Source organism: Quercus lobata, chromosome 11, assembly GCF_001633185.2.
Source record: "Quercus lobata isolate SW786 chromosome 11, ValleyOak3.0 Primary Assembly, whole genome shotgun sequence".
NCBI lineage: Eukaryota > Viridiplantae > Streptophyta > Magnoliopsida > Fagales > Fagaceae > Quercus > Quercus lobata.
The window spans coordinates 48,276,328-48,299,683 of NC_044914.1; the positions used below are offsets into that span (position 1 = coordinate 48,276,328).

Sequence of the window (23,356 nt, forward strand, 5' to 3'; positions counted from 1 at the left end):
ATTAAAAGACCAGGGTCCTTTAGCTATAATCTCCTCCATATCACTCTCTCAAAGATGGCCATGTATAGGTTGTTTCCCACTTCAGTGATTGAAACCCCACTTGAGCAGCGCCACAATTGTCTGACAGTAGCTTTAAAAGCTTCCTTATTGTAATCCTTATTGATCTGAAGTTTACTAGAACACTAAACTGAGCACGCTTTTGGGAGTATGCAACCTCCTTCGATTTAATCACCATTTCAACCCGTCCTCTTCCGATAAACGAAACCTCTTCCACATTTCCTCCACATCCGATTCCATTAAAAAATACGAATAGAAAACTATCCACCAGAATAAAATAGCCCAGACACAAAGTAGGGCTCAAAAAGCAGAAAAGAAAAAGCAAGAAAAACCTATACCACGGCTTGATTGACAGACCTAGAAAGGTTTAAATCTTGTAGGAAACAAGTCATAATAGAAAAGAAAAGGAAAAATACACTATAAGCACTATATTTGTAGTATCATTAACATCATTATTAAAAAAAATGCACAACCTTTAAAAAATACATATATATATATATATATATCATCTCAAAAAAAAAAAAATACATATATATATATATATATATATGATTTTATAAAAATTTGAGCCTTTAACCATATGAAGTGCAGCCTTTTTCCCTAAGGGGAATTTTTTTTTTTGGTGGGACCTTAGGCCTAGGCCAAACTTGCTAATGCCTCTAATGCCTTGGGCCAACCTTGGACATGACTGACACCAATAATTTGAATGGCAAATCATTTGATCCATATAATACTAATGGATTCTTGTAACACCAAAATGCAGAATTTTGCTATATTGTACAACCACAAGAGCATAAGGTTAATCCACCTTAAGAACTAATTCCATGAAATGAGTTTTAAAATACCCCCCCCCCCCCCCCCCCCCCAAAAAAAAAAAAGCTAAAGGTATAGCATTACAAGATGAAACAAATTAATACTGCAACATAAGCTTTTATTTCAGCCTAATTAAAAAGATAACAGTGGGCGGGAGTTTGAAGATGAGCCTACACCACCGTCCAAACCTGACATTGTTGATGTAGAAATGGCATCCCATTGCTCGTACATTTCAGTTCTGGCATATTCAAACTCTTCATGATTTTGCTGAACATTAGGAGTTTTTTGCAATGTTTGGACTGCCTCCAATTGCATTGCAACTTCTTTCATTGTAGGTCGTTTCTTCCCTTTCATATTCAAGCACATTTTTGCAAGGTTTGCAACTGCTATGATTTCTTCTTGTTTAGCGTCCTTCATAACTCGAGCATCGATAATATCAAACAAAATGTTTTCCTCCATTGAATGAATGAAATATGTGGCTAAACTTCTGCATTCTTTTGTCCTTGTAGAAGAAATCGCTTTTTCTCCAGTTAAGAGCTCAACAAGGACAACACCAAAACTATAAACATCACTCTTTTCTGTAAATTGACTTGATTGGAAATACTCAGGGTCCAAATATCCAAAAGTGCCCTGTACTACAGTGGTTAGGTGAGTTTGATCAACAGCAATGGATCTTGAAGTCCCGAAATCTGCTACTTTTGCTCTATACTTATCATCTAAGAGAATGTTTGTAGTCTTAATGTCTCGGTGGTAAATGGGTGTAGAAGCTGCTGAGTGTAAGTAAAAAAGAGCTCCTGCAACTTCTGTAGCAATTCGTAAGCGCATATTCCATGTTGTTGGAAATTCCTCATTTTGTTCATAGAGATATTGGGATAGAGTTCCATTAGGAATGAATTCATAAACTAGTAGAGGAACTTCTGTCTCCAAACAACAACCAAGTAGTTTAACCACATTCCTATGGTTAATTTGTGAAAGAATGACAACTTCATTAACAAATTCTTCAAGTTTTCCTTCATCAATTACCTTGGACTTTTTTACTGCAACAATTTTCCCATCTATTAACATACCTTTATAAACAGTGCCTTGTCCTCCTTGACCAAGAATTCTATTCACATTGAAATTGTCAGTGGCCTTTTCCAAATCCTTTGAATTAAACAATTTGGTGGTTTTCTCAACAGTCACTTCACTTAAAGACAATTGTTGTTGTAATAATAAACCACCATTTCGTTTGAAGAACTTCTCCTTGCGCTTAATATTCTTCCTTTTTTTTACCACTTTGTATGACCACCATCCACCAATAAATAGAAATAATAGCCCAATGCCTGTGCTAATACCTGGTTAACACAATGAAATGAGAAAGATTACTCCTAGTAAAGCTTATAATAGTGTTGAATAAAATAGAGACAACTTCTTTGAACGCCAAACAACTTCTACGAACTCCAAAAGGCTAGACAAAAAATCCCATGACAAAAGTATGTAACTCACATTGACAAGTAGTAATCAAAGAGAATGATACTGATACACTAAAAGTGGATCATAGATGGAGGATAAAAGATAATAGAAAAGAAGTTTAGCCAAAAAAAAAAAAATGATAATAGAAAAGAACGAGCATTAAGATTTAAAGGGTCCAACATACCTCAAGAGCCAAGACCAATCGAAAGCATATAATAGTTTTGAATAAAATAGAGACAACTTCTTTGAACGCCAAAAGGCTAGACTAACTATTTCGTGACAAAAGTATGTTTACTTGCATTAACAAATTGTAATCAAAGAGAATGATACTCTAAAATTCTTGGAAAATTTGTCGAACAATCACATAAATTCTTTCGAGTTTGCTTTTGGGTCATCTTCATTTTTTTTTTTTTTTTTTTTTTTTGGAGTAAATAAAAACAACTTGTGGTCATCTTCATAATAATACCATTTGTTAGTAACTAGCTGGTTTGTGGACGAAATGTATAGGAAATGTTTAAAAATGACTTGGTTCAAGGGAGTCACCCCTAAAGAAGTATTAAAGATGTAAAAAGAGACAAAGGGGAAACAGTGAGCAACAATTGGGTTATTATTCTTCATTCAATATTATCCCTATGCCTTTACCATTTGGAATTCCGAACTCATTTGCCTATTTCAGGTAAAACTTTTTTCAATTATTGTAGATCTCAAAGAGGGAAAAAGGACATACCTATTATGATAATTTTGTTGCGAGACCTGTGATCTAAAACTGGATCACAATAGTATCGCCCAGGAACATTTACACAGTGATATCGAAGATCGTAAAAATTACATAATTCGAGATTTGTGCATTCGTCAATATCTGACATAGTGGCATGTAATAACAAACACAACATTAGAACAGATGTTCAAAATTATCAACAATAAAACACAACAATGCAACATGTAGTAATTATTTCTCAAAAAAATAAACATGACAATGCAACATTGACATTCATCCAAAAAGTCATTTCTGCTGCATAATACTACTAGTTAGTAGTCACTAAATTGTTTATGTAATGGCCTTTAAAGCCACTTTACTTCATATTTGTTGTGATTAATTAATATTTTAAAAAATCATAATTCTATTCATATTGAAGACAATAAATGTCACCGTATATAAAATGTTTCCTTTTCATTGTCGTATGGATATATATTTTTCTTTTGAAGTCCACATGAATTACTATCTATTCACCCAAAAACGTTTTCAATTAAGGAAAAAATTATAAATAAATCTAAATTATGTTATAACCTTTTTTTAGAAAAAAGTAATAAATGTTCATTCAAAAGGATAATGATTTGCTAGAAGACCATTTTTGCAAAAAGCTAATATCAGTACAAATTAATTAAGCTGATTCCTCTTCCATCCTTTAACATCTTTTTTTTTTTTTTTTTTTTTTTTAAGAATCCCCTTTACACCCTAACATTTTAATTTTATTAATAAGGACAATTTTTAAAAAGACAATATCACTATTTCAAATGGCTCATCAATAATTTTGGAAAAGAGAATATCGATCATTACTTAAATGACTCATCCTCTACTACTTCTTTAAATCTTTTTAATTATTACCTTTTAATGAGAACAATTATGAAAATGAGCAAACCATTATTCACTTACCATATTTAAAATTTCACTAATAACACATTATTTCTTTGGTATAACTGTTTTTTAAGGGGATAATGGAAGGACACAAACATTTTCTATACAACATTTGTTTTGCACATAGTAGAGGGTTGCATGGCAAAACAATTTCAGACATTTCATGAAGCCATGGTAAGCTATCTATGGACATTTCTACAAGCACTTGCAGTTCTCACACGTGGAGCAAACTCTTATGGCCTGTTTGTAAGTTTAAAAAAGGGAGAGGGAGTAGAGTAAAGGGAGGGAGAGTAATTCAATTACCTTATTTGAAAGTTTTTTAAGGAAAGAGGGGGAAGGGTTTGGAGAGGTTTCAACTACCTCTAACCTCTCATTTTTAATTCCCCAAAATTGGAGAGATTTGGAGGGAGAGTAGTGCAGATAAATTATTGACCAAATAAATTCCCCAATTTACCCTTGTTATATTAATTAAATTACAAACTGATATTAAATTAATTTGTAAAAAGATTGTAGGGAGCATTAGCGAAGAGTAATTTGTAACGTAATTTTTTTTTTAATGCTGCACCAATTACATGCACCAAAAAATTCTTCACTACATATAAATTGTTTGTAACGATACAAATTATGCTTTAACAAAAAAAAAAATTAATGTTAAAAAATTAATGACATGCACCAAAAAGTTTTTTTAATGCTGCACCAATGACATGCACCAAAAAAATTAATTTGTAATATTAAAAATTTTTAACGTTAAAAATTAAAATTTGTAACGTTACAAATTAATGACCCTTTTACAAAATAATTTTTTAACGTTACAAATTATATTTCAAAAAATTGACCGGATTCAATTTGCATTACTTTTTTTGAGAAATATATATTCTACAATTAATCAACTACTTCTTGAACCTTTTTTTGGTCAGTAAGGAGTAGCAGTGAAAAAAAAAAGTAATAATAGACATAATTATTTTTTTGAGACAAAAAAATGGGGGTGTTTATGGTTATATTAAACCCCCGGACAGAGTACACATGCTTAGGGATGTGATGCCCACCAACAGACTCTGGTAGTGGAAATCGAACCTAAGCGTGTTAGGCAGAGCGAACAAACCATACCCAGTGGAGCCAAGCCCCCGTTGGCAATAGACATAATTATTTAATCTAACAAGTTAATCATATTAATCATAAGCTAATGTTGCAAGTCCATTTTCAAATAGGGGTAAATTTGTCTATTTAAATTATGTTCTTTCCTTTTCATTCTAATTTTAAAAACATCCAAACAAGAAGAATGGCTAATTACTCCCTTCCCCCTTACTAATTTTAAAAATATCCAAACAAGGTGGAGAATCATTCTCTTCTACTCTGCTCCCCTCTACTCTCCTCCCTCTCTAAACTTCCAAACAGGCCATTAAGGACTTCGAACTTGGAAAGGAGAATTGCGACACTCTATGCTTTCTGTATTGTTTCTAAGACAATTTGGATAAGGGAAGTCTCACCAATTCCAAGTGATACTTGGTAATTGTTTTTACCTAATTATGCAATAAAATTCTATCTTTGCCATTAAAAAAAATAAAAATAAAAAAATGTTTTTTTTTTCTTTTGTTACTTTAACTTGTAATTTCATGAATGCATCTTATTTGAAATTTTCTGTTTAATTTGTAGTATAGGTTTTTCATTTTAATATAACTTTATAATATATTTGAAGGTATTTTTTTTATTTTTTTTTAGGGAATTTCTATGCAGTTGATTGGATTTCTTTTTGTTGTATTTGATTTTGCCTAATATTTGTTTTACTGGTATGTTCTATGTTAGTTTTTCTCAACAAAAAATATATATGTTCTATGTTAGTTATATTTTGTTCTATTTTCTCAATTAATGACCATGTATATATCAAATTTGTTTCTAGTTTGCTATTTTATATAGAGTATCGCATTTGTGGTTGTATTATACCTATTACTTCTTAAAATGTCTTTAATCACATATTTTTATAAATTTACAAATATAAGCAACTCATGCAAGCAATGGAAAATGAACATCAAAATATGTTTTGAGTACAAATCTAATTATAAATTTCACAATGAAGAAAAAAATTTCTTAACCTTAAAAATTTTAGGTAGTCCAAGTAAAAGGAAAAAAAACTATCAATAAACATTGAAATCTGTATTGAGCTTAAATCTAATTATAAATCTCATGGCGAAGACAATTTATTTCTTTTAATTTAAATTACTAATTGGTTACTAATTCATAGTTATATAACAATAATAGAATGTTTTTTTTTTTTTTTTTTTTTTTTTTTTTTTTTTTATGGGAATAATTGAATATGTGTTTGTTCATCTATTTTAGGGAATCTTTACAAGAATACATCTGTTACATTAAGAATTTTGGTATTACTCTCAATAATTTTGAAAAAGTCTATGGTTGCAAAATTTATAAATTTTCAAATAGATGAAACCGTGCAAAGTACAAGTCTATAACTAGTATAATATAAAAGTTGGATCCTCAAGCTGGAGGATACATACAATGATGAAACGTGTTTCTTTCTCAAAGCATACAAAAATATCACATGTCATTTCTTCTAAATTAATTTTTTTTAAATGAAATAAATTTATTTTCTTGGTTATGACTTTTAAGACACTTTAATTCATGTTTGTTGTGGTCATTCATGTCAATTTTAAAAGATTTATGTCTTATTTTTCATTTTTTTGTAATAACGTAAAATGACTACTACTATTCCTCTTTAAAAATTGACTTTTGCAGTTTGCACTACCCTTTGATTTAATTATTGTCATTTAGGATTATTTAAGTTTTGTAATGCCCTTTTTTTTAATTAAAAAAAAAAAATCTGTTAAGGTTTTTTTTTAAGGCATTTTTTCCACAATTATGGCACCTTTTCAAAAAACCAAAAGAATATCCCAAAATTTACTTTTAAAATAAAAACTACCAGAAAAAGTTACTCTGCATTATAAATTTATAGTACAAAGAACAATTGAAAAGAGTAGTAAAAAACAAAAATTGAAATGATAAAAACCAAGAATATCACAGAATTTACTTTTAAAATAAAAACTAACAAAAAATAGTTACTCGGCATCTATATATTTATAGTACAAAGAACAATTGAAAAGAGTAGTAAAATAATAAAAATAATTGAATGCAAATTGGGCTCTTCAAATCTATCATATGTTAAGAAATTATTACTACATTAAAATTAATCTTCTTTGTTTGCTCTTAAATGTGCACTAACCCACTGACTAATCCTTAAATTACCCCAATCATTATTTTATCCATTTTTCAGTTACAATGGTTTATATCTTAACATTTAACATATGAGAGACTCCAACGGATATAAGACTTTAAACCCACCTAGACATGTTTCTCCCAAAATAATAATAATAATAATAATAATAATAATAATAATAATAAAAAACCCATATGGACATAAATGACATTATTAAATTCCTGTAGTTGCTAATATAACTGGATCATCTCCCAAGTACAAATAGAAAATTTTCTAATGCTGATAGAACACAAAAGTGGAGAAGAACAAAACTACACAAAAAATATTGGTTATTAAGAATTTATATCAATCTTCCCTAGCTAGGTAAAAATATTTCAATTTTTTTATTTCTTATTTTATATCAATTTTCTTAACTAAATTCCATTTGCTATTAAGAAGTTTAACAATCTCTCATTAAGGTAATCGATTATATTATTTTTGAATTATTTATGCAATTTTACAGATCCAAAGAGCATGTCCATCGTTTGAAGATAAATTCACACAGTTATATGGTTTTATTATCTTGTACCAAGATAAGCACTCCTTTTTGTTTTATATTTCTGATTTACAAACAAGTCTCAATATCTATGTTACATAACTAAGGCAATTTTTTTTAATCTAGATTACAATATTTATTTATTTTTATTTTTATTTACTTTGATCACTATTATTCTACTTGCAAAGTGTAGACAGAACACCAAGACTAAAGAAGGAAAAAAAGAAAAACACGCTAAGGCTAATATAAACAAAGAAAAATCAGTTTTTTACAAAGAAGTGAGATCCTGCACCATTGTTCAACAACGTAAATTCAACAAAAATGGCCATTAAGAGATAGAAAATGGGAACAAATGCTTTTAGAATATAATTAATTTCAGTCAAGTATATTATCAATAGTACCACTGAAACATCAGCAAAAGACTAGATCCAAAATTATCTTTTCTACAAAAAAAATATTTCTTAGATTCATAAATATTACCCACACAACTTGCTGATTAAGAAAGACAAAAAAAATAAAAAATAAAAAATCAATGACAAAAATACAATTTACAACAACCAATTATTTTCACAAAAGCCAGTTAGACAATATATCTAATTAGAATCTTCTTCGTTGTTCAATCACAAGCTATGAAAAATAGGGGAAAATAGGTAAAATAAAAAAGAAGAAGGAAGCACACAATAATAATCAATTTTTTCCTTTGTAAAAAAAGTATTATTATTATTATTATTATTATTATTATTATGGTGGTGGTAGAAATCTCCTACTTCCTACCCGAACACCTCTCTTGCAATTTACAAAAGCCAACTATATTCTTGCATTAAAAAAACCAACCAAAGGTATATATAAATATAAATATATATATGTATATATATATATATATATGTGTGTGTGTATATATATATATATATATATAATAGAATTTTCTTTTGCATTTAAGCACATGCCAAAAAAAGGGAATAATAATTGTTACTTTTTTTTATAAACCAACAACTAAATTAATTCATTTTATGGTCATTTAAGAATTAATATTCTCTCGTTTATTTATTTATTTTTGAATAATAAGAGAAATAATACTCATTAGTATACTAGACTTACATGTAGCAAAAATATAGCAAAAGATTCCATTGATTGACCACTTGATTTTAATAGTAGTAATATCTCTAATGGAATAAATTCTAATATTAAAACCCATAATGGTCTATAACATACATCATTTATATATAATTAAGCGTCATAATAGTGGGTTCCAATTAGTTCAATTGGTAAAAATTTTGAATATTGAATAAGAGATCTGAGGTTTAATTCTTGCCTACATAAAAAACTGATTGGTGTCTTAATTTGATGATAAAGAGCTATATCATTAGGAGTGGAAATTATAAGTTGAAACTCTCTAAAAAAAATAGCATTACAATGAAAAAAAAAAATTGTATAAGGTTAGTGTCTCTAGAAGAAGAACCAGACTCACCCAAATTCTTTTTTCAATATTATCACTCATTTTAAAAATATAGCAAAAGATTCCATTGAATATCACAATAATATAAAAGAAAGTTAGAATCTCAAAAAATATTATTATATTTATAATTACATGCACTTGGAACTGCATCAGCAATGATTAATATTCAGTTATCCTCCCACTCCCACCCAATATTATAATATCATGTATGAAATCAATCCCAACCAAGCCATCCTAATTAAATAAAAAATTAAAATACACCATCACTACATTCACAATATGATGGAAGAAAATAAAATTAGAATCGATTTAAACCATTAAAATTGCATTAAATTAAAATGAAACTATCATGTCATTATACGTATTTTATGGTTGAAGAGTGTATATATATATTTACACTCAACATAAATCTTCAATGCAAGCCTTATTATTCCAATCAAACACTATATCTTGTGAGATATGGGAGGGAAGAGTCGGGGTTCAAGTTTATAGAAGGGAGTTTCACACATATATACAGTTAGATTAGGTTGAAGTAGAATTTCTATCTTTTATCCAAAAAAAAAAAAATATATATATATATATATATTATTTATTGCAAGATGCATTATGATATTTACAACTTATATTTAAAAAATAAAAATCTTCATACTTAGTTTCACCTGAAAATTAAAATAGACCAACAAAAAATAATAATTAAAAACTTCTCTATATAATAATAAAAATTATCTTAATTTGTTATATTTACAAGCTTAAACAAAAAAAAAAAAAAAAAAACCATGCAGTGTTAATAACTAGTTTTTTTTAATAAAAAACAGTATATGATGTGACAAGTTATATAGAGAGTATAAATATAGGAGATTTTTTTGGAAATTTACACTTTAATTTAATGAGCTATGTATGACATAAAAGTAATTTGAAAAAAAAAAATACATTAGTTAACTATATAAATGTATTACATGTTTTTAGTAAAAATCTAGGGGGGCATTATTTAAATTTAAATTTATGTCCAATTTTTTTCTTTTTTATACCAAAATTACAAGAGGGTGGGAGGATTTTTGAAAAGTCAAACTCCCCCCCACCCCTCTCATTGTTGGTAGAAACCTTCAAGGCCTAAAGGTTAGGATAGTAAGCAAAGTACAAGGTTAGAAAGAACAGTTGTTTTTGAAAGCTTGATGAGAATATTGCTAAAGAAAGTGGCAATAAATTATTTTAAGCAACGTGTGATGAAATTAATTCTCCTATGGCAAGGATCATAGTATACACTTGCTAAAGTTACATAAACCATGTTAGGATAAGAAAGAGGGAGGCATAGGGTGTGTTTGGTAACCTTTTTTCCCCCTTATTTTCTGTTTCTAAAAATAATTTTCTATTTTTGAGACTAAAAAACTTGTTTGGCAACCTAAAATGGATAGAAAATAAAAACTATTCTCAAAACTCAATTTGTGAAAGAAACTGAGAATATGCAAAAGGCTGTTTTCAGTTTCTAATTTTCAAAAGTCAATAAAAACACGCATTTAATTTAATAAATCTACCTCATTTAATGAGTTGGCATTAGAAGTCAAATCCTAATAACAACATATTTTAGTATTTTCTATTTTTTTCTTCAAAAAACAATTTTTAAAATTTCAACTAACCAAACATGTTTTTTATTTCAAAAATACAAGAAAATTGTTTTTTCCTTATATTCTCAAAAAACAAGTTTTTGAAAAAAAAAAAAAAAAAACTATTACCAAACATAACTTTAATGTTTTGAATTTAGCAATGTTTGCCAAACAAGATGGAGGGTCATTAAGGACATCCACATACTAATGTACCAACTATATATAGCGAGATACTTCTTATCATGCTCAATTTGGGATTCAAAGCCTCAAATTAATCCATCTTATATTTTATGAATATCCGACTTCCTGTGAAAAATAGTGCTACAAATTTTAATAGTAGAGTTTTAAATGCTATTTCGTGCCTATGAAAGCGAATTTGGTGCGTAGAACCATCATCAACAACCCTGTTTGTGACCGCTGCAAACAAGTGCCAGAAATAGCGCTACAAGCCCTATAGACATGCCTAGAGTTTGATCGATATGGAACCAGCAAAACCAAGTTCAGTTGCACCCACCAAGCTACAGTCCCCATCAGATTGCCTTTGTGGCGAATGATCGACTTGTAGAATTTCTGGCGGTACAAACCACCTGTTGGCCTCATCCTCCAATGACATGGATTCAATGGAGACCTCCATCGTTGGGTGTGATAAAGATAAATTTTGACGCGGCCATTTTCTCAAAAGAGCACAAATCAGGGATTGGAGTGGTGTAATAACCGCCTTGATCAACGATAGTACTTTCTTGTCCTCTAATGGTTTGCTAATTGACGATGTATGGTTGGGTGCTAGACTTTTTACTCAATTATGCTACTCTCATGTTAAGAAAGAAGGTCATAAGGTTACTCATAATTTGGTTTGATATGTTTTATGTATTTCAGATTTCGTAGCGTGGATGGAGAATGTTCCACCATATTTTCTTTCTATTTTTCAAGCTAACATTGTTGGTTTTTCTTGATGAAATGCATTATGTTTTCCCTAAAAAAAAGTTTTAAATGCTACTTTAAAAAAAAGTTAAATAATATTAGAAACCTTTAGGTTTTGAAATATAGAAAATAAGTTTATATGATACTTAACGGGAAATATGGACGAAAGAATTGGTGATGTAAACGGAATAAAACTTAGGGGTAAAATCTAAATACCCCCAACTTTAGAGATAAAATCTAAACACCTTCAAAGTTTAGAGAGTAAAATTTAAATTTAGAAATTTTAAGTTATAAAATCAAAACACTCCTAAATTTTAGAAAGTAAAATTCAAATTCTAAAATTTTAAAGTGTAAAATCCAAATATACCAAAACTTTAGAAATGTAATTTGCAATTTAACCTACTTTAAAATTTAATTTACTCGCAATAGTCAAATGCACATTATTCTCATTCACGAGAAGGTTTACTTAAGCTGAAAGTTCAAGTGGAAATTGAGAGGGGAAAAAGGGCTAAGACTCCGGAGGATATAAGGCATGTTGGTTTACTTATTTCATTAGTCCACTTTCTATTATAATAATAATAATAATAATGATAATAATAATAATAATAATTTGGTAAGCTTAAAAAAAGGAAGAGAAGTAGAAGAAATAAATATACTTTGTCAAACACCTTTTTTTGTCCCTAAGATTATTAAACATAATTTTTGACAAATGATGTACCAAAATAAAATTTGGAACACAATATTTGTCACACATGCCCTAATTGTGACACAAAAATATATCTACAGACTTTGATATACCCAAAATGAAATTTTGTGACAACATCAAAATTAATTAATTTAATCATTTTTATTGGTCTATGAAAATGAATCACACATTTAATTTATTTGTAAATAAATAGAATCAATAGAGTGCGAGAAGTTTACCTTGACATCCATCAACAAGGTAGGGATTTCCTTCAAAGCCGGAGTCGCAAGTACATGTAAAAGTCGTCCTCATATTACCCAATAACGAAGAACCATTTGCAAGCTGACAGGTTGAGTGAAATGAATTAGTTTTCATTACAAGAGAAGATAAGGATTCATTTATTTCCCAATTTAATACCACAGGAACTTGAGACATTTTTTTGACTTCAAAGTGCTTTGTTAAATTTTCCTCGAACCACTTCTGATCTACTAAGGAGCCATAATTGCAATCTTTGGCACTTGTAAAATTTCCATACTTTCCCGATATCTCTGCGGTAAACACATCGAGATCTGAAGGGATTGTGGTTTTGCAACAGTCGAGGCCATTGCAGCTGCTGCCGTTTGACTGTATGGCGTCTTTATAACAAACGGACATGCACCCACCAATTGAGCCATCACTGGATCGAAGAAGAGCCAAGTTGCCACAACCCATGGCAATGAATATGTTTCTCGATTCTGAGAAAAAAAAGGGACTTGATGCTAAGCTCACATTTGCTGCGCTCTCAGTCGCATTCTTAGTATTAGTCTCAGGACACCACGATGACATAGGATAGTTGACGCGAAGTGTGCCTTCTAATGAAATGTCCAACACCTCCAGATCTAATCTTCTCAAGAAAGGCTTGGGAGAGCCAAGAGTGTGGTTGCAACCTATCGCAAACCAATCGTCAATGTAGCAACCAGGTTCGATTCCAAAAGGGTATGGAATTGTAACGCTCCCACAAGCTCCACTACATGAACTGTTTCCCAAATCCACTGCTTTTATAACTACATTCATTGACCACAATAAAAACACCACTCCCACCGTCATACCCATATCTCTGTGTGTCTCTCTCTCTCTGATGATGATGAGGAGTCTCAGTGTGAAACAGCAAGGCCAAGCCCTGACTTCTTATGATAAGCCAAAAAAAAAAAAATATTCTAGAAATTTCTATGGAAATTGCATAGAAGACCAAAGTCAACAAGGAAGTCAGCAAAAATCTAGCAGCCGATATAGACGAGCGTGGCTTTTAATTTGGAAATGGATCCCAGGACCTAGAACTGTCGGTAGCTCTTAAATTGGTCACTTTTTTCTCTACTATGTATGTTGTGGTTAAGGGTGCCTGTAGGCTGGATTTGGCGGTTTTTTTTTTTTTTTTGGGATGTTAGTTTTAGTTGATTAAAAAAAAAAAAAAAAAAAACTGAAATTTGATACAAGATATAGCAATGATATGAATACCGTTTTCAAACTAGTTTCGATTTACCTATTGAAATGGGATATTTCAATACTAACCCATTTTAAATACTGTTTCAGAAACCATTTTGAAATTATTGCTAAAATATATATTTATGTATTATTATTGCTTCTATGTAAAATAATGAATTTAATATAGTTTTCTATTAAAATATAATGGGATTATTTTTTTTAATTTATTTTATGATTTTTTTAAATAAAACTCACATAATTGTACACAAGTGAGCTTCCAAGAAGCTTCCTACTAACTGCTTTTTCCCATTTCCCAACCCACCCACGTGACTAGTACGCTGCTGTAACCTACTCATGCTACTTCTATCTTTCATTATTGCAGATTGCTAGTCTTTCACTCTTTTCATCCTTTCACGTTTGAGCTCCTGTCTCCACTCATTTTCATTTTTTTTTTTTTCACAAGTCACACCATTTTTGCTTCATCTTGCTCTTCAATTTTATTTTCAACTTCTTTATCATAATTGAGAGGGTCAGATGTTGATCAAGTTCAAGAAGGGAAAATAAGAAGCCAAAATCATACCGGCCGAAAAATGAATTTCGGCCAAAATTGGCTGGAATTGATCGAAACGTCCAAAAAGGGCCGAAATGGGGCGAAATTTAATCCGAGGAGCAATGGAGAGTATTACCATTCCAATTTACACATTGGTATGAGATATTCCAGCCGTTTCAACCGGAATGGAATAGAATCCATAACATTGAGATATAGACTAACGAAAAATGAATATATATATATATATATATATATATATATATATGGGTTCACTTTTCTAAACCAATCCAATAGTCAAAAAAATACACTCATTAATACTAATATTCGAATAAAGATCTCATTTACTATTCTTATTTATAACATTTCATACCTATCTCTAATCCCAAAAATAGGTATATTTTTCTTTTTGCTCTCTTTTTCTCATCCACTACACATTTCTCTTTCCACCATTGCTCTTCCACCTCCATTTACATAAGGTTCCACCTCAACAGTCACATAGAGGGTCAATTTGGATTGAACTTATTGTTGCTGAAACTGAAAATTGAAAACTGAAAACTGAAAGCACTGTAGCAAAATTATTTTTAAATGTGTGAATAGTATCGTAGGACCTATTTTTAATATTTTTTAACCCGTGAACAGTGCCAAATAATGTATGAACAGTGCTCAACAGTATGTGAACAGTACTCTTGTCCCCTAAAGCAGAAATGGTGCAGGAAAAAAAAAAAAAGTAAAATGCAAAATGTAGACTTGACTTTCAGTTAGATTCAAACCGGCATAGAATCTGATGAATCAAAAACTCAAACTAATTAAACATAAGGCTGAAGTAAATAACTTAATCATAGGTTATTGGTTTCCCAGGTTTACTAGGTGCTTGTTAGGCATTATTATTGTGAAATTAACGAATGTGCTTATGGTTGGCGAGATTGGGAGTCAATCAAACCTTTGACTTTGTATTGTAGAATTTGTTAGGTTATCTTTCAAATCTGAATGATGTGTTATGTAATAAATTTTGTCCCAAAACTCTTCTTTTTTTTCCTTTTTCTTTTTTTTTGGTTAAACCCAAAACTCTTTAGTTTTTAATGCATTTCCTTTCTACGAAAAAAAAAAAAAAAAAACTAAATATTTTCTGTCACAGGCACAGCTTTTAAGTTAATACGTAAGAAAATGACAAATTTTTGTCAAATAATTGAAATTGCATCAGTGCTTTTTTTTTTTTTTTTGGGTAATCGCATCAGTTGCTTTCAAACCTTTGATTTGTATTGTAGCACTTGTTAGGTTATCTTTCAAATCTGAATGATGTGACTTTTCAAAAAAAAAAAAAAAAAATCTGAATGATGTGTTATGTAATAAACTTTGTCCCAAAACTTTTTTTTTTTTTGGGTTAAACCCAAAACTCTTCAGTTTTTAATGCATTTCTTTTCTACCAAGAAAAAAAACCTTGGTCATATTTTCTGTCTTAGGCACAACTTTTAAGTTAATATGTAAGAAAATGACAAATAGTTTTGTCAAATAATTGAAATTGCGTCAGTGCTTTCATTGCAATAAGACTTATCCAAGTGAAAATCAATAAGACAACTCTAGATCTACAGTTCTACCCCCAATGGGCATTAGGTTCACACTACTGGTATGGCTCTCACACTCAGAGATGTCAATCACAATCTAATTTTTGCCGCTTTGTGCAATAATGCATTTGCTGCCTTCAATATGTGGCTGTGGAGGTTAGTTTCAATTTTTAAGTTATTTACTTCAGCCTTTTGTTTAATTAGTTCGAGTTTTTGGCTGTATTTGGTTCAGTGTAAAATATTTTTTGGTTGTAAAATATTTTTCGGGTGAAAATATTTTCAAGAAAGGAAAATGTTTTTTAGTGTTTGGTTGCATTTTAAAAATTATATTAGAAATCCATTTTCGGTGTTTGGTAACATTCTGAAAGTGCTATTTTTCTATAAATTTTTCACATTTTCTCAACCATTTTCTCAGCATCCAAACAAATTTTATTACAAAAATTTCAATATATACACTTTAAAGAAACAGAAATCTACTCAAAACAATTCATTGAACTTCATACAAATTTGGTCAAACTGAGAAAGGGAGGAAGAGAGAGTGATCGAAATCTTCAGGGAAAGAGAGACGACAACGAGATCATTGGTGTGATGAGATCGAGACGACAAGATCGGCTGTGCCGATGAGCTTTGGGTTGAGAACGAGAACGAGATCGGTAACGATGGCGCCGATGATCTCAACTAGACGATCTCGCCGGCGCAATCTCACCGGCGCGTTTGGGGTGGGGCGCGATCTAGGTCACTCTCTCTACTCTCTTCTCTCTCTCTCTCTCTCTTTGTGCGTCTATGAGCCCGGAAATGATTTGAAGGTAAAACAGAACTTGCATTTATTTTTTGGGTCAAATGCCTTAATTTTACGGTCAATTAAAAATATTTTCCGGAAAATTTATTTTCCGTGCGCAACCAAACACTAGCATTTATGGAAAAGCATTTCTGAAAGTGATTTGAAGCCAAAACAAACACAGCCTTTGATTCATCAAATTTTATGTGACTGTGAAGGTAGAACCTTATGAAAATGGAGATGGAAGAATAATGGAGGAGAGAGAAACGTGTAGTGGATGAGAAAGAAAGAGTAGAAAAAAAATATACCTATTTTTGGGATTAGAGATAGGTATAGAACCTTATAAATAAGGATAATAAATGAAATCCTTATCAGAATATCAACATAAGTGAGTGCATTTTTTTAACCGTTGGATCTACTAAAATCCAATGGTTTAAAAAATGTGTAACTTGAACTCATCTCATATATATATGCGTGTTAACTCAAATATTGGCGGTTTAAAAAAATTAACCCGCCACCCAACTTGATCTGTCACTTTAATAGTTGAATTTGTCCACTTAGAAATTAAAATCATATCTATGCAGGAGTGATGCAGAGCACAGCAGATCAAGTAGTTTGGGTGAATTGTTACCACCCTAGTTGTGGCTGATATTATTGGAGATCACAAACTTTTTAGTTATCTTTCAAATTTGAGGTGATTTTGATGTTGTCTTTTAAAGTTTAAATTTTTTATATAATCCCTTAATGTTGTCTTTAGTTTTGATTAGGGACTTTTCCATCCATGCTCGAGCTCATGTGTCAGTTAAATGACATCTATGCCTATCACATATGTTTAGTCCCACACAAAAAAGGACCAAGAAGAAGACATTGGAGAATGAAGAATAAGTTTGTCGAAGAACATTCCATACTAGCTGAACTAAAATGTTCAATAAATTAAAGTATAGTTGCCCAAAGCAATATATAGAAATCTGCAAGTACTTAGGATTTACTATATGATTGGTTTTTCAATTTGAATGTCTATTTCAGGCTACTCATAAGTCATGAAATTATTAACAATCAGAAAGCACCAAGAATTTATAGAGTATATAGTATAAACAAAAAAGAGAAGGGTACCCAACTACCCATGTCTATAACTTAGGAGAAATTATAAAGTCCCCATAGTGTACAAATGATGTGGTTCACCATTCCAGTAAAAGACTCTTACTTGTTTAAAATTGTAGAGTTTTAAATAAAAACTGAATATTGACTTAGCAATTTTAAATAGGTAGAAGTCTTTTACTGGAATGGTGGACAAATGACGTGGTTTACTATGAGGATTGTATAATTTCTCGTAATTTAGAGGATAAATCACAACACAACCAAGCACGGGAACCAAGCAATGAGAGAGAGAGAGAGAGTGATAAAATAGTGAGAAATGACTGGGTTTTGCTATTACATGGCAGTGGTGAAGTCAGAATTTTAATTTAGGAGGAAGATAAGAATAAAGAGTTGATGACAAAATCAATTTCTATTTTTTTAATTAGTATAATAAAAAAAATACTTAACTAATTAAACAAAAAATTTGATTAACATATAAAATATAATGTAAGTGTTTAGTTAATTTTTTTTCCCTTATGCGTAACATTAGATTTAGTATAAATGTTGTTGTACTTAAGATACTTATTAGGTGACTATAAATATATTTTTCAAACAAGTAAAAGATTAAAAAAAACAATCAATATATAGTCATTATTATACGAAGTTAAAAGTTACTGTCAAAAAATAGAAAAATAAAAATAAAAATAAAGAGCTTCTTACCAATCAGCGGCTGAGAAAACTATATTACAAGTGGAGCCAAGAGTGACAGCCCCTTTAGCACAATTATATGCAATTGCAAAGTTGAGGACCATAAACTTAAAACAAATAGAAACATATACAAAGCAAATACTAAATCTAAAAGAAAGATAAATATATATATATATATATATATATATTGAGTGGGTGGGTGAGGTCAAGGGAGGCAATTGCCCCCTCTTGACCCCCCTAGCTTCGTCTCGGTTAGACGGTACTTGATTTCTTAGATATCAAAAGAAGAGCCCATTAGCTATGAAAAACTACCCCCTTTTTTTTTTGGCTGAATGAAAAACTACCCTATTAGTTTTATTAGCCATGTTCAAGAATATGAGGAAAGCCCAGAAATCAATCAAAGACTTAAAAAAATCTATTTGTGTTATTTTATTATGATTTGATGATTTCTGAACTTTGGTTTCAAGTTATAGGAATTTGTTTAGATATGAGTTCCTAGTAGAGCAGATCATTGGAGGACAGAGACAATGCAACATATCTAGTGGTAGCTGTGTTTGTTGAAGAGGTCAATCTCTGCTTTTACAACAAAATGATAAAATAACAATTCTATTTCTACATTAGAAAGAGTAGTTAGCAAGAGCATCTTACTTTTACAGCAAAATAGTGAAAGTATCAATCATGTAATGGTTTGTCCTCAAAACTGGCCACAAAATACATTCTTTCTTTTGAGGATTAGGAATGATTGATTTTACCATAAATATATATAGTCTTAAAAGGCTTTTCAAAAAGAAGCTTTAGGCCTAGGCTCCTTTAGTTTTAAACCTATCCTTTGCAAAAGTAGAAGCTTTAGGCCTAGGCTCCATTAAAAATTGATAAAAATTATTGAAATGAACAAGCACCATGTGATCCTTTGAAAGAGAATATAGACACCATTATTATAGCTCAATGATCCTTTGAAAGAGAATATAGACACCATTATTATAGCTCAATAATGTATAGCCACAAGGCCCACAACATGGTACTCCACAATAGCATCCCCAGAGGTAAGATTGCAAAAATCCACGTGCCAATCGAAAAACACCAGCCCACCTATAATTGGCATCTCACGGATTAGATGAAACAGTGCATTCCTGCCCAAAATAGTGAGACTGCTACCATTGATGCTTCAGCTACTTCCACTGCACTTTGGTTTTTGCCTGATAGTGTGTCATGAAAGTAAAAGTGGAGCCTAGAGACTTTCTCTTTGGCATGAGTTTCAACATTCTTCTTCCATAAGTTTATAACAATTTCAAATGTTTTTAACTTTCTCTCAGCATACATTTATACATAAATCAATCCCTAGAATATCAAAATCAGATTGAGCTATTTAGTCATAGTTCACACCTAGAAAAAATATGCACTATAACCAAAAAAAAAAAAAAAAAACAATAGTCGCAATTGAATTTAAGGCTTGTTTGGTAGAGAAGTTTGAGTAATATTATTTGTAGTTTTTTGAAATAAGTATAGGTGAAAAAATGTGTGAAAATGTGTGTAATATTGTTTAAAAACTAAAAATGAGTTATTTAATAACTCTACCAAATATGGCCTTAAATGCTATTGTTTATGTGGCTCAAATTGACTTAAGATGACCGACATTTGGTCCAAGTGGTAGCTCACTAGGTACTAAATGCCTAGGGGTTGTAGGGGGGCTTAAGTTTAGGGGGACGGTAAGAAGATCATTTCTAATCAATATATATATATATATATATATATATATATATATATGTATATGTATGTATATAGACAAAGTTTAGTTACAAAATAATTTTAGTTTAAGGCTACAACCTTATTTAATATTTTTTATTGGAGGTAAATATTGACAAATTCACAATTGGATTACATCTTCTTCTTATATCATCCATGCTTGCAAAATTTCTAAAAAATTAAAGATAAATAGCTATGTTATCAATAAATTGTTTAAATTGCAAGTTTTTGTAGTTTAAAATTATGCATAAAATATAATCTTATAGATCATATAATAAATTATATCCGATTGTCACAAAATTTGACATATGTATTAAGAATGTAAAGAACATACAATCCAACTTAGATTTTCAAAATTTTGTAGCTAAATTTTGTTCTATATATGTGCGTGTCATAAAATATACATTCATTTAAAGCTAAAATTCAATTTAATCACTTGATATTTACTTGAATTGTCAAATTAATCCTTGGAGTTTAATTTTTAACAGTTTAGTAAGCCACTTTTTTAAAATGAGTCAATTGAGTTCTTTCGTCCAAATCTGTTAGCAAATGAAGCCATTTAAATATCATTTATAACTATTTTTTAAAATAATACTAATCAAACAACATAATCTATCAAATGACACCTCTAATGCATTCAGCAAAAAAAAAAAAAAAAAAAGTCTTTTATAAGTTATTGACTTATTTCAATTAAAAAAAAGAACTATTAAAACAGCGTCATTTGCTACCAGATTTGAACAGTAAAATCAAACGAATTCATTTTTTTAAAGTATTGGACTAAATTGACCCCACAAAATAAAGAAACCTCATACGCTAATTTAAGTAAAAGTTCATAGAATGAACAAGGAAAACTCTAGGAACACACCTAGAGTCTCGCCTAATTTTATGACATTCTTAAGTGTCAATTTGGGATCAGTGCACATTAATTTCACTTTTTATCAAGTACCTACTACCAATTTTGGTTTTATATGTAAGTGATGTGTTTTAATCACAATTTGACATGTAAGTATGGTATGAAATTAGGTGTAGACACAGGGGACTGAACAATCCATACAATCTGACTAGTACAAATTGAATCAAATACAGTCACGTACCTTTCCTTGGCCACCTCTGCCGCTCCAACCATATTGGGTACATAGAACGACCTGAATTGAGACCACTCGCTTAAGCTAGCCTTTCCTATGATGATAATTAACCCCAGCTTAAGCGAGTTGGATGTCATGTACACTTTGCTTCTTTGATTGAGAACCCATGGCCTGTGACAGAGTGTGCAACCCTGATGATAATATAGGCAGAAGAATAAGAAGCAGTGATGAGAAGAGACTAATTGTAGCCATGGAAATGGTTAACTGAGGTCAATGGTCAGTGCAGAATGCTTATCTTAAGTAATGCTTGAGACATAACTCTTTCATAATGACTGATATGGCTTGGTGTGATTAGAGCAACGTGACTTTCATATATATTAGTCTACCACTAATACTAGTAGATGTCTCATGAGACATTTTTCTCATAATATATTAATATGTAAGACCACATGTAGAAGAGATGTATCATAAAACTGACTCATAAGATAATTTTTATATTAACATCATCTTTATTATACACTAATTATAACGTACTATGTTAGTAGCTGTGAAGAAAGTTGCAAAAAAAACTTTCGCTAGATTTGTCCTAAATATACCATGTTTGCTCGCTCAAAACATCTTACTTTCAGTTTATTTAATTTATTTGGTTTGTGTACAACTTTTTAAACTTTAATATTTTAAGGTATAATTATGCTTTTGTGTAACTTATTTTTTAAACCTAATAAACGTATAAAAAATAAACTTTCCAAATGAGCATGAGTATGGTATGTGATGAAATGGATGCCATAGTTAGAAGTTTTTGAGCAAAAGCTTATGTAAACCACGAAGGCCTTGCTCTAAAACATTGGGAAGAACTTTAATATTTAAAAAAAAAAAATTTGATAGACACAATAGAATTTTAATTTATAATGTTACTTTCATGATGATTGCTCTTTAGATACCCACGACATTTTTTACATATATAACCTAAAAAGTATAATAGATATTATCAAATGGTTGAATTCTATTACTAAAGTGGACTAAATGGACCGGAGTGAATAGAATAAGACCGAATTGGACAGAATGGACTAAATAGGACCGAATAGGACAAATTGGACCGAAGAGGACAAAATGAACCAAATAGAACCAATGTGGACCGAATAAGACTTTTGAATATTTATCATTTTTATTGCATTTTTAGGGATTATATTTCTAATTTCTAATGTGCATTTTAGTATTTTCTTTGTATTTTTTTAACTCAAAACTAAAGAATTTAGCCCAAATATAATAAAATCTCATACTTTTCAACTCAAAAATTAAAGAAAAAAAAAAACTTTTGAGCTAAACTTGAAAGGAAACCTACAAAAAGAATCAATTTAAGACCCAATTAGTCTAAAATAGATTGAAGGGGGACCGAGATTGACTGGGTGGACCAAATTGTACAAAGTAGAACGAATTGGTCCGGAGTAGACCCAATTAGACCGAATAGAAATTGTTTAATTTTAAGGGAGAACTAGTATATAATTAATTATTCTAACCCGTCGCATAGGTCTACAACTAGTATATATTATTAGACATACAAGTCGGCTAGGGTAAGTGCTATCAGGTTTGCTGCAACATACATAATTGAATCGGCTAACAAGGTCCTAATATTAATAAGACAGACTACTAAAGTGACCAAATTAAAAGCCATCAACTCAATGAATCTCCATCTTGGCTTGAATTTGGTCAAGCCCCACAAATGAAACTCCTCCAGTGCCTCTACTAGAGCCCTTAAGAGCATCTCTAAACACAGAAAAATCATCCTCCAACAAACTCTCTATCTCTATTTTTTTTTAAAGATTTGCTACAGTAGCTCTCTTGACATGGAGAGCACTGTAGCAACTCCAAAACCTATTTCTCTATTAAAAAAATACTGGTTGGATTAAGATATTATTTCTTTCTCTCTCTCTCTTTTTTTTTTTTTTTTTTTCATCTCTTTCTCGCTTCTCACAGAGTACAAAGAAGCTCTATCTCAGAGCCTTAAAAAAT

General features: G+C 30.4%; 1 protein-coding gene across 2 annotated transcripts; it reads right to left on the reverse strand.

Annotated features, from left to right (window-relative positions):
• Window positions 1-915: 915 nt before the first annotated feature.
• Window positions 916-13,683, reverse strand: LOC115968162 (wall-associated receptor kinase-like 10). 2 transcript variants are annotated; one of them, XM_031087464.1, is made up of 3 exons: window positions 12,622-13,683; window positions 3,050-3,181; window positions 916-2,204 (listed from the first exon to the last, which is right to left on the reverse strand). In XM_031087464.1, the coding sequence occupies exons 1-3, from the start codon at window positions 13,472-13,474 to the stop codon at window positions 1,003-1,005; spliced, it is 2,187 nt and encodes a 728-aa protein (XP_030943324.1). In that variant the 5' UTR covers window positions 13,475-13,683; the 3' UTR covers window positions 916-1,002. The 2 variants fall into 2 exon arrangements, with proteins under 2 accessions (XP_030943324.1, XP_030943325.1); XM_031087465.1 differs by lacking the exon at window positions 3,050-3,181.
• Between the last annotated feature and the right edge of the window lie 9,673 nt (window positions 13,684-23,356).

Excerpts from the sequence above, each read along its gene's own strand:
- LOC115968162 (XM_031087464.1), bottom strand. The coding sequence starts at position 13,474 with ATGGGTATGACGGTGGGAGTGGTGTTTTTATTGTGGTCAATGAATGTA. Across the intron at positions 3,182-12,621 it reads CCTTGTTGATGGATGTCAAG|ATATTGACGAATGCACAAAT; the intron begins GTAAACTTCTCG and ends CCACTATGTCAG. Across the intron at positions 2,205-3,049 it reads CAACAAAATTATCATAATAG|GTATTAGCACAGGCATTGGG; the intron begins GTATGTCCTTTT and ends TGTGTTAACCAG.